The 11,512-nt window shown below is 34.7% G+C and overlaps 3 protein-coding genes across 8 annotated transcripts in view; 2 read left to right on the top strand and 1 right to left on the bottom strand.

Annotated features, from left to right (window-relative positions):
• LOC129800989 (uncharacterized) overlaps window positions 1–1,849 on the bottom strand; it is a 5,619-nt gene extending 3,770 nt beyond the window's left edge. Inside the window, exons 1-5 of the mRNA XM_055845739.1 lie at window positions 1,654–1,849; window positions 1,480–1,591; window positions 734–1,417; window positions 498–671; window positions 3–422 (exon numbers count right to left, since the gene is read on the bottom strand). Coding sequence (XP_055701714.1) covers window positions 3–422; window positions 498–671; window positions 734–1,417; window positions 1,480–1,591; window positions 1,654–1,752 — 1,489 coding nt within the window. The 5' untranslated portion in view covers window positions 1,753–1,849. The remainder of the gene's footprint in view (window positions 1–2; window positions 423–497; window positions 672–733; window positions 1,418–1,479; window positions 1,592–1,653) is intronic.
• The window catches only part of LOC129801718 (rhodanese domain-containing protein CG4456), an 887,636-nt gene that overhangs the window by 218,456 nt on the left and 657,668 nt on the right, over window positions 1–11,512 (top strand). The window lies entirely within an intron of this gene.
• LOC129801672 (ATP-citrate synthase) overlaps window positions 1,883–11,512 on the top strand; it is a 38,609-nt gene continuing 28,979 nt past the window's right edge. For 4 of the 6 annotated variants that reach the window (XR_008751718.1, XR_008751717.1, XM_055846938.1 and 1 more), the window contains exons 1-3: window positions 1,883–2,104; window positions 2,510–2,529; window positions 11,289–11,454. Coding sequence is in view for 4 of the 6 variants with exons in the window: in XM_055846938.1 (XP_055702913.1) it covers window positions 11,299–11,454 (156 nt within the window). In the remaining 2 variants the exon portion in view is untranslated. The remainder of the gene's footprint in view (window positions 2,105–2,509; window positions 2,530–11,288; window positions 11,455–11,512) is intronic. The other 2 variants (XM_055846939.1, XM_055846937.1) reach the window with 1 other exon arrangement.

Raw genomic sequence — 11,512 nt, 5'->3', positions numbered from 1 at the left:
GCTATCAATCTCATCTGACTGCCTTTGGAGGACCCTTAGTGGAGAGAAAGTCTCTTCCGGAGGCAGCTGACGTATTTCTTTTCGCATTCTTGCTGGCGATTCGTGTAAAATTGTTGTTATCTTCTTCGTGGGAAAATTGGTGAATTTTGCCAAATCCAAACAACATCTGAACATTTCTTCATTTTTCCTTACAAATCCTTCAGCCATTATTTCTACTATGTCCGGACGCTTGAATGCCTCATCAATCTGCCCATACCACTCTTGAGGTTCAACTGTTGCAAAAGTCGCGAGAAGTTCTAGCGTCATGAGGATCAGAAGAATGTGATCATCTTTCATTCGTTCAACTTTCAGATCGTCAGGTGTCACGAGGAGTTCATGAAGGCTCATGCGATTTACGCAATTTAGGATGCTCGCTTGATGAGCTGAATTGAGAACAAAGACGTGAAAAACACGTAAGATGGCTAACTGTTTATCCAGGCTAGCTTCACGCTTCAGACCTTTAGCTAAGTCCATCCAGACACTTAAAAGACATTCAGATGATTCTAGTCTTGAATTTTTTACTCCCAAAGATTCCAGGAGATTCAATGCGTTTACATAAAATGCTGAATCCCTGCAGAAGCTCTCAAGGGCAAAGTCCAAAAGGGGTTCATGGAAAATTGTCAGGGAATTATCTGCATGGCATCAAAATTGGTTAGCTAGAAGCTAAGAATTACTGAGAGGCTTGAATACTCACTGTTTTTGATGAGTGAAGCATACATATTGAGTCCTCCTGCCACAATAGCTTCCGCCCACGAATCTCCAGACTTCAGCAACTCCATCAGCCTTTCCAGGAGCTTTCCCAATTCCTCCTCAAACGTCGCCCTGCAGATCTCTAGAGCTGGCTTCGAAAATTCCTCGATGAAACTAAAGCACTCCAGGCACATCTTGGAATCCTGTTCAGCAATTAATTTATAAATTTCACTAAAAACTGATGATGCTGTGAATTCCAGATGTTTCATTTTGTTGTAGAATGACTCAATGAGGTAGTGTATCTTGAGGGTGAGGAACCCGAAGGACTGAAATTTCTTGCTGAGTTCTTTGGAAGAGCAGAATTTAAGAAGTGTATCCATTCCAGGGCGACTCTCGCAGAGATTGATTAAGACTGACAGACACAAACGACTTTGAAGTTTTTCTGGTTCACAGCTTTCAATTGAGGTCACAAGGAAGGGAATGAATGTGATCAGGAAGAGTTCTGGTGTTTCAATTCTGCAACGTTTGGTCAATTTGTCCAGGATTCGAAGAATACTCAATAAATCCTCAGAATCTTCGATTTCCGTTGCATTGGCAAGGAGTGGGATAAAATCAAGTTGCTGAAGATGACTTCTGGTTTTTGGATTCTCAACCAACTCATTCAGAATAAGCAGTAGTGGCCGGAAAGCTATGTAAATATAGATGTAAATATATACAGAAATGTAAGATATCATTAACAAAAAGTCCTACATTTCCCATTTCTGCACGATGCCTCAGTCAATTGATGTAGTTGAAGGAAAAATTTGCTTACTGAGTGATCCTCCAGGCAGGGATCACTTTCAATCAGAGAATTTGAAAGATTCTGAAAGACAAAACAAAACATTAGAAATGTTGGTTGTTTTTTGAGTGATTTTTCCTGCTTACTCGCTTATTTTCTTCCAGAAGGCTTTCATCTATGAATTGATTATTTTCCAAGTTGGTGAGATGAATACTTAATTGCTTTATTGATGTAATAAAATCCATGACTTTTTGGAGGAATTTTAATACAAAAAGACGCAATCCCAACGCGCGATCACACCTGAATATCCGTTAGCAGTTTGTCTGTCACACAGAAATTCATTTGCAACTAACTTCACACTGTATGACTTAGTTCTCGGGACTGTCGCAGCGTGGCGCAGAAATAGTAAAATTTGTGTGTGCGAAAAAAGTGTGCGGCTCGAAAAAGTGAAAATTCACTAGTTAATTTCCATTTGTTCGCATCTCAGAGTGGTCGGTGAGTGAAATAAATCATTCATCTTAAGCATTTGCAAGGAATCAGTGCAGATTTTGTGTGTTTTGAGGCTGAAAAATTCTTTAAAGGAAAAAGGAGATTGAAGTGAGTGAGTGTGTGTGCAGGAGAGTGAAAAATTTATTTCTTTGAAGATAGCACATAATTCCAAAACTCCTCAATTTTCCACTATTTCCACGGTGTTTTCTTCTTCTTAAGGTTTATCAAAAGTTAATTGAGTGATTGTCTAGGAGCCTTTTGGTGTGCCCCACAAAATTGGCCCCATTCAATTATCGCACGAATTTCTCTTATTTCTCGGCTCACTTTTTTTGCTGTGGGCATTTGCATAAGCCAGTGGCGTGCGTTTTAGTCGTCAGGATTGCAGTGCCAGAGAGAAAGAGAAAAAAATTTAATTGATTTCCTCGTGTATTTGTTAATTAAGTGACGTCTTCTTTGCTTTTTCTTTCATGCCGATCAATCTCACCGATAAATCGGATCGATTGGACATCGCAGAGAAGACAAAAAAAAAATTGGTGAGTGTTTCCATGTTTTCCCATTATTTTATGCAATTTTTTCTGGGTGTGTTCTTATCAGAATCACTCCAGGAATTCCCCAAGGCCAACATCCTAAGAATTTTTTTGTATATTCTCCTTAATGTACTATAATCACCAAGAGACACCAAAAGGTTGTCTTCTCATAGAGACCCCTAAATATCCCATAAGTCTCAACCGGATTTGCAGATACCTTTAAATCTGGACGAAGACAACCTCTCTTAATCTAAATCCAGTATCAAGCTTCCCGGGGTTGCCTCCTCTAAACTTTGACATAATGCAAATTTTTGTATTGTTGACATTTACATTGCATTCCTCAGGATCTCTGTGTTTGTTAAACTTGTGAAGAAGCGAGAAGTAAGATATCGCGGTGCATTCATGAGAGGCAGAAAGGTGTAATTTCTGTGCACGTGGCAGAAAAAAATAAGACTGTTTTGTAGGATGATATTTTGAAGCGTGTATTGGTGTATTCTCGAAAGAAGATATCATTGGGAGACAGTTGAGATAGTTTTATTGCATCAGACAGCGAGTGATTAAGGTGATTCACCCGATCGTATGATTTTTGAGAGGGTTCGCACCTTTTCTGTGAGGGCATTTTTTTTTTGGAAAGTATAGTCATTAAATTGAATGAATCAACTGAATAAATTGGAAGGAAAGTGCAAAAAAAAAAACACTCTTAATTCCAATTCAAAAATTACAGATTCTTTGTAGTTCATGTTCGAAGTAAAAGTAAAATTCAATTGATTAGTCTTTTATGAAAAGTTGGAAACTTTCAAACTAAGTTATGAATTAGACTAGGATTACCCGAAAAAACGAAACACTAAAGTTTTAGACTAAAGATTTAAGCCTTGTTTCCAAAGAAGATACTTAATTTTGCAACAGCAAATATAGCACTGAATTTTAATTTTTAACCCAAAAACATTTTTCCAAAGGCCATTTAAAGTTACGTTTTGTTCTGAAAAGTTATATTATATATATAATTCTTTATTAGCGTCCATTTTGGACCTTGTAACACACATTGTTTAACCTAACTTACTTTAACATTAATACATATTTTTTGCAGCTTCCAATCTTCTCAAATAATCTGCCCCTCTTCCATCTTCGTTCAGAATTTCTCCTCTATCTTCCCTCCCTTTTACATCCCTGCAGCACCCTACTAATAGGGTAGAGTCAGTACTTTTTCGCCAGTAAGCCCTTTTTCGCCACCTAAATTAAAATCACATTTTAAGAAAATTATGAGTTCGTGGAACTACGAAATGAGTGTTATTTCGTGACCTCTAGCCAAATGAATCAGAAAATCATATCAGATGCTCCACCGACTAGATTATTTGCAAGTTAATTAAAGAAATTGTCGACAAGGTGAATAGTCACAAAAAAAATATGGAGTTCTTAATAAACTTGTCAACGCTCAGACAAATTGCCTTGTATTATTTTATGTTTTTTTCAGTACAGTATTCGATATTTTTTCACTGAAAGTCAATCCGTTATTAATTAAGCTTTGTTCTAATATCATTTTTTAATAATGTTTTCCAAAAAATAAAGAAATACGGATGTTGTGAAATAGGGCTTACTTTTTTCGGTTGTGTAAGTACTTTTCGCAACTCATTTTTCCAAGCATTTTACAAGTGGCGCTCCTCGCGGAATTTAGTTGAAACAGGCGTAATTTTCAATTGATTTTTGTCGCAAATAAAATATGTGCAAAAAATCATTCGAAATACTCTAATAATTGTCTAATATCGGTGTTAAATTAGAAAAGTACTGTGCCGTGTACTTTTGGGGGTTTTGGAAAGCTGCTGTTTCTTAAAAATCAATTGAAAACAAGTGGCGGAAAAGTGCTTACACAGTGCACTGTGGGGCCTAAGTGGCCAAAACCTATTTTTTTTCAACTTTTTTTAACTGCACCAAAAGTATTTTTATTTCATTTGGCATTAATTGAAGATCATTTTCCCAAATTTTCATTAAGGTCGGTTGAAAATTGTAGCCTGGAAAAATTTTTAAAGTCACCTCTTCTGTGAATTTTTTCGTTATTTTGGACTTCTTAGAGACATATTCATGCACCTGAATGGTACGGCCAAGTGTATTTTTCTGGAGAAATTATAAAATATTTATACAGAATACGAACCACTGAATTGAATATGATCATTTTAAGTTATCCTTGTAAGGATTTTCAAGGATTTCTATTATGACAAAACATACAAACTAGCAATTCTGAAGATTCATCAAAGGTTCTACTTATGAAACCGCTACTTGCTGCACTTCTAAATAGCATAATTTTTCTCTATTTTTAATCTACTTTAAGAGAATACTAAGCTCATTTTGCGCAAACTTGCGTACAGGACCTTCCCAAGCAATTTTCTGAGAAAATGCGCACCAAAAGTGGCGTTTTTATTAAGCAGACTCCGCGGAAAAAGCAATTTACAAATATAATAGTCAAATTTTGAGCTATATATATATATTGCTACTTCTTTAACTTCAAAAGTTAAAAAGGCTCTAGAAAGCGCATTTATCAAGCGAATGGAGTCATGTTTGGGGTCGTTGGACAGGTCTCGGAATTTCCGATAAAACTGAACCGGTTCCAATCGGTTATGAACCGGTAATGAACCGGTTAACTTATTTTTATCGGAAACTCAATTGCATTACTCCTAAGCTATTTTTATTATTGTCGCAGAAAATAAAATTCCTGTAATGTTACTGTGGAGTGAGTCCGAAACGCTACAGCATTAGGTATTTGTAATATTGACTGAATAATTGGTTAAATTGCTCATAAATAATCTAAAAAAAATTATTAGAAGTCCGTCTAAAAAAATGATTACTCCCTAAAAAATATTCAAAATCAGAAAGATATTATATCGATACATTGAATTTATTATACAATTTTAATTACCAATACGAAGAATGCCGCTTTTTATTATCTTACTGTTACCGTTCGATTACAATACACTAAGAAATTGCAGTCGAACTAGATGATTATAAATATATTGCTCATCAGTCATTTATTGATTTTTGGAGTAAATCAAGTGATTTTAGTAAGTGATCAAGTGATTTTTTACGTTCTCTGGGGTGGTTTTCAGTGAATATGGAGACCAGGGCTAAAGATAATGTTTAACTTCTTAGATATTCTTCAATATTTCACAAATTTCCTTTCACTTTCGAAAAATTTTTAGATCTTAAGTTGAAGATTGAGGAGATTTTGGATACAGTCACGAACTTCCCCTCGCAAATGCTCCAGGTATATATAATTTAAATTTATTTTGACATGATACTACATTTCATAGTTTTTTTTTGATAAACTTTTAAATCAGCTTGATTTTTTTAAATTAAGTATTTGGCCAACATTTTGAAAATTCCTCTATGACATATATCAGATGTTAACGTAGCTGCGCAAATTGATTTATTTTATATCAAAATACCATTCTTATTGTAGGATTTCGACAAATGTGGACCTCATTAATGGGCTTATGGTGTGGTCAGATCCGATAATTTCACATCATCGTCATCAAATAACGAAAAATAAGAAATAAGAAGTGCTTCCTGAAGAAGTTCGAGAACTTCTAAAAACATATTAATTGTGCAAATAAAAAAATATCACTCTTAGTCAGTTTATGACAAATTTCTTAATTAGTGTATGTAATTCTTTTTATTTCATGGGTTACATCAATTCTCTATTTCTGCATGAACTGAAAAAGGGTAATATAATAAGCTAAAAAAATTAATCTTCCACCAACCAACCTGGAGCCAATCGGTAGTACATATGTATCAAATAGTAGTCTTCCTTCAGTGACATTTCATAAGTTGATATTACGTGGAGATGTGGTTTTTCCTTTCTCCCTTCTCCCTTTACTCTTTTCTTTACCATCGAAATCCTTTTTTTTTATTTCGAAAACGCTTTCAAACTTTTCTTTTATTTTTCGATGTGTTTTAAAATTTGACATCACACTGCGGTCAAGAAAGAGTTAAAAATGAGCACTCAAAGTGTTTTAAGCAAAAAAATGACAAATAATTTAAAGTAATCGATTTGCAATTAGGGGAGAGTTAGAAAAAAGTGTTGAAAAGTTTTACTGGAAAATTCGAAATCGTTTAGTGGCAAAAAATTGTCGAGGTATGGTAAATCTAATGATAAAAACTATAAGATCCTTTTCCTTTTACAGGTTCACAAACCGATTCATAAATCACTCAAAAATCCCTCCAAATATAATTTAAGAGTAGTACAATTGAATTTAGAATAAAAATCGGTTATCGGTTATGAACCGGTTCATTACCGGTTCATAACCGATTGGAACCGGTTCAGTTTTGTCGGAAATTCCGAGACCTGTCCAACGACCCCAAACATGACTCCATTCGCTTGATAAATGCGCTTTCTAGAGCCTTTATAACTTTTGACCTTGAAAATCCGTTATCAGGAATGATTCAATAGGATGTTTGTATATGGACAAGATGTCCGCCTGTTTAATCTCTAAAACATATCCAAAAATGAAAACAATCGCACTGCACGTTTTCGAGATATCATAAAAAAAATAATTTTGGTGGGTGGGGAAGGGGTGGGGGGAAAATGAGGAGCATATTAATAATCCCAGAGTAGACTTATGGGGGGGTGCCCGGAAGGTCCCAAATCTCTATCTCTAACCGTATGCCTTACGAAATATATTTTGTTGGTATTCACTGGTTCTATGTAAGTTTACCCGCCTTTCCCCTATGATTTTTCAATTTTTGCTATCAGAATTGGAATCAGGGACCCCAAATTAGCTACATATGACCTTTTCACCACAGAGCTGGGGTTTTGGCCACTTTTTGTATGGAGCGGCCCCACTGTGCAGTGGCGAAAAAGTGTTTACAAGGTGGCGAAAAGTACTGAAACATGCATTGTTGCAGGAAATGTACTTTTTCAACCAGATACTCAAAAGTTCCCGGAAAGTCTCCTGGTTCAATAGATAGACAATGCTTCAAAGCACTTGTACACAAAATTTCATTTTATTTGGACAAAAAGTGTAAGAATTATAAGGGTGTCAAACCTTAAGGTGGTGAAAAGTACTTACTCTACCCTACATGTCTTAAATCGTCTAAACCTGTATTACAAAAAGTACATTTTTTGTCTCCCTCCTTCCTCCATCTCTCTAATGCCTTTCCCCGTTTTCACATCTATATTTTGCACGTACTTTTATAGCAATCCCTTTTTTCAAGTACTTCGGTATCCAAGGGGTTCCAGGTAGATATATAAATGACTAAAATTATCAAAATCTCACAATTTTGCGAAAAAAGATTCTTATTTCTAAACTACTTGAACTATGTGGATCATTCTTTCTCTGGACAAGCATCCCTATAGTATCTATGATTTCATGTAAGTCTCATTCTCCGAAATTTTATACCCATTTAAAAAATCGCAGTGTTTTGTGGTACCCCTGTTTGGTGGTGCCCCAGTTTCCCCTAAAGCAACCGAGAATTCAGAAGGAACAACAAATAAAAGTTTGCAGGTGTAGGGGAGACTAGGATTAAGCCTGCAACTATTTTTTTCTTTGCGCATTATTTGTGACAAAAGTGTTAAGATTTATTGATAAAATAGTATTGCAATGAATATGGGACATATGTACCTGCTTTTACTAAATTCAATAAATTTTATAAGAGAAAATTTCTCAAATTTAGTCCCGAATTTCCCTATAATTCGATAGTGGTTTAAACTCGTAATAATAATAATAAATAAACTCGTATATATCTAATGACCAGCGCACAATAACTTTTGTTTGTAAACATGTTTTCAAAATTTCCCATGAGAATAAGCGAGATAACTAGATCTAGATCTCACTCACTCTCATTGAAATGTCAAAAACATGTTTACTAAACAAAAGTTATTGTGCGTTGGGCATAATTCAGACTGATAAATAATTTATTACTTGCAATTTATTTAACAAGGACTTTTGATCAATTTACGTGATTTTTTTCGTGATAAAACTATATAATTGTAGATGTGATAGTATAGTAAAAGGTATAGTAAAAGAGCAAAAACAAGGCCGAACAGGTGTCTTTTTATTAACCTCTGCAATTCACTTTATAAATAAATTTAATTATTTGAGTTTTATTCCTAAGATTCCTATAATATCATCAAATATCATAGAGTTATTGAGATTTGAGCTACTTTTTGAGGTTTTTAGGGTCAATGGTGCCCCCAAGAATGAATTGTTACGCAAAACGGAAACATTTCTCAACAAGAAAGTGTAGAACATGGGACAAAAAAGCGACACAAAAACATAACAATTAGCTATAGGGAATTCTAAAGTAGCAAGTATTGTCGTTTTTTCAGGCAGATTATATATTGCCCCCAAAAATTTATTGAATAAAAGTGAGCTTTCTCATGTTAATAGCGACTCTTGGGGGTTATTCAAGGCGACAGTAGGTACTACTAGAGGTCATTTCTTTATCATTTGATTGTGAATCTTTTCGTGCTACGAGATTATTGTGTACATGCTTTTTTGTTACTCATTTAACTGATTATCTAATACAAACAGCGAGTGAAATAGATTACTTTATGTGCCATTTTCCGGCATTATCGTCTTTTATGTGCGAACCCTCTCGTTTTTTTTATGCGTCTGACCTCGTGAAGAGAGAAAGTTGATGTGGAGGTAAAAGAAAAAAAAACTTTCTCAGCCAGATATTTATAAAATTGAGAAATTTCACTCTGACTCTGGCATTTTGGATATTTTTCGAGTTTTTTTTATTGAAAGATTTGCTGATTAATTTACTGGAGAATTAATATCCACACGAAAAATGCTGAAAATCATCATTCTTGTATGCTAAGTATGTTTCTTGACGCGAGCAATTGACATGGAGAAGAGTCATTGACGCTCTTTCGTCATAAATTTACTTATTTGCAAATTGGTGAGCATTATAAATGACAGCGGGTTGGAGGGAGGAGAATTGGAGAGAAAAATGTGTGTAATCAACTCAAACAGTCGATTAGAGGTCATATAATCGTCCAATATCGTTAGACAGATACAGATGAAGCATGATGGACGGCTATTTATGTAACACAATACGGTAGAGAATTGTAATTTATTTGATTTAATTTCCAGGGAAAAATGTCAGTGATTAGGAGGAGAGTAATCTTATAAAATGTTAGAGGGACGTTGAATATGTGTAAAAATTTCAGGATGATGAAAGTGAGAGAAAAAGTCGTGCAAGAGCACATTGTACACAAAATTTCAATGTTACTAAGGCCACGAATTTCATGTTTTTTTGTGCCATACAATCGCAGGCGTGAGACATTGACTTTGGCATTATTTCAATGCGAGACTGAAACATTTCACTAACGACCATAAATCACCCATCACGTGCTTTACAGAGACATTTTCCATCAGTTTTGGAAAGCCGGCTGATTGTGATATTGTCTCTGTGGCCCAATTATAAACTCATCATGGTCTCTTCTGTGATTGACGAGAATTTCAAAACGAAACTTTTTTTTAAATTTTTTGTTTCATAGAAAGCCAATATGGGAATGGATTGTATAAAAATATTTCCTTATTTAAAGAAAATGGCAACTCTCAAAAGGATCAATCATGTGGATATAATTATAGGGGAGACCGGGACAGGATTAGGCAGCAAATGAAATTTTCCATTGCGTTTAATTTGCAAAAGAAAATGTTTCTATTACGGCGTTATCACACTTGCACTTTACAATTTTAATGTGACTCACATTAATTGTCACTTGTGAGCGTTTGAATATGTTATTTGTGTCTTTGAGTCACTTAATATTTGGGGTTTTTCTATTTATTGATAAAGAAGTGGACTTGGCCTGAAAAAGTAAGTTTAAATTCACCTAAAGCATAAATATTTTTCACATAAAAAATTAAAGAGAAAATCGCATTAATTTTTCGCATTAATGCTATAAATCAATTTATATCAAATTTTGCGGGTCAAGTCTACGTTTTTATCAACAAATAGATCAAATTTTGAATATAAAATAATTCAAACACACAAATTACACATTTGGACTCTCACCAGCAACAATTAATGTGAATCATATTAAAATTTTAATGTGCAAGTGTGATAACACAGTTAGGCTGATAACTATTTCAATGAATAGAAAGACATGTGTTTGTTTCGAATAAATAAAGATTTCCTCAACATTGTTTTAACCCTTTAAGGACGAGAGGGTAAAAAATTGGGGTCTGAAAAAATCACTCTTTCTGATTTTAGAACAAAAGACAGCTTTAGAACGCTGTAGGAAAAAATCATTTTTGGGTCAGCGATGACCCAATCGTCCTTAAAGGGTTAAGGCAGAGGTGTGCAAAAGCAACCGAATAAACGTCAAAATAAGTTTGTTCAGGTAGCGTTTTCTTGCATACCTCTGCTTTAAGGCACACTGTCTCACTGTCTCACACTTATTATTAATCGTATCGGGATATATTATTACAGAGTAAACATGTTATATTGTTGTTGATCCCGTGTTGGAAGAATCTGCTAAGTCCGTTTGTAGACCGTCCAGGAGCGCATTGCCTATTGGCGTATCGCCTAGTAGCGTATTGCCTGAGATCCCCTAGCTACGTTAAGACGGCGGTGGTCGCTATTACTCAAATATGAAATTCTTTAAACTCTGTACATCTGAAATATGCTTTCAAGAGCACTAGTTCAAAAGTAGTTATATATAAATAATAATAATAATATTATTAATACTATTGGTGGCTAACTGCCCCAATTTCCCCTACATATTTAAATATTCAACTTATTTAATTTTCATTTCAATTCTGTTACAGGTAGTAAAAAATGTCTGCGAAAGCCATCAGGGAAGCTTCGGGGAAGGAACTGATCAACAAATACCTAGCACCAGGTTCAAGAGCAGCCAAATGTGATTTTGTTTCAGTGGATGAAACAACAAATTGGGATGACTTACTAGTAAACAACAAATGGCTTCAAACGACAGTAAGTGTGATAAGTAGTTTATGTCCAAATGTAGAAATTTGTGGTAAAAAGTAATCAC

Source organism: Phlebotomus papatasi, chromosome 2 (assembly GCF_024763615.1).
Source record: "Phlebotomus papatasi isolate M1 chromosome 2, Ppap_2.1, whole genome shotgun sequence".
In the NCBI taxonomy this organism is placed as follows: Eukaryota; Metazoa; Arthropoda; class Insecta; order Diptera; family Psychodidae; genus Phlebotomus; species Phlebotomus papatasi.
The sequence above is the reverse complement of the archived record's forward strand: the minus strand, read 5'-3'. Positions and strand labels throughout refer to the sequence as shown.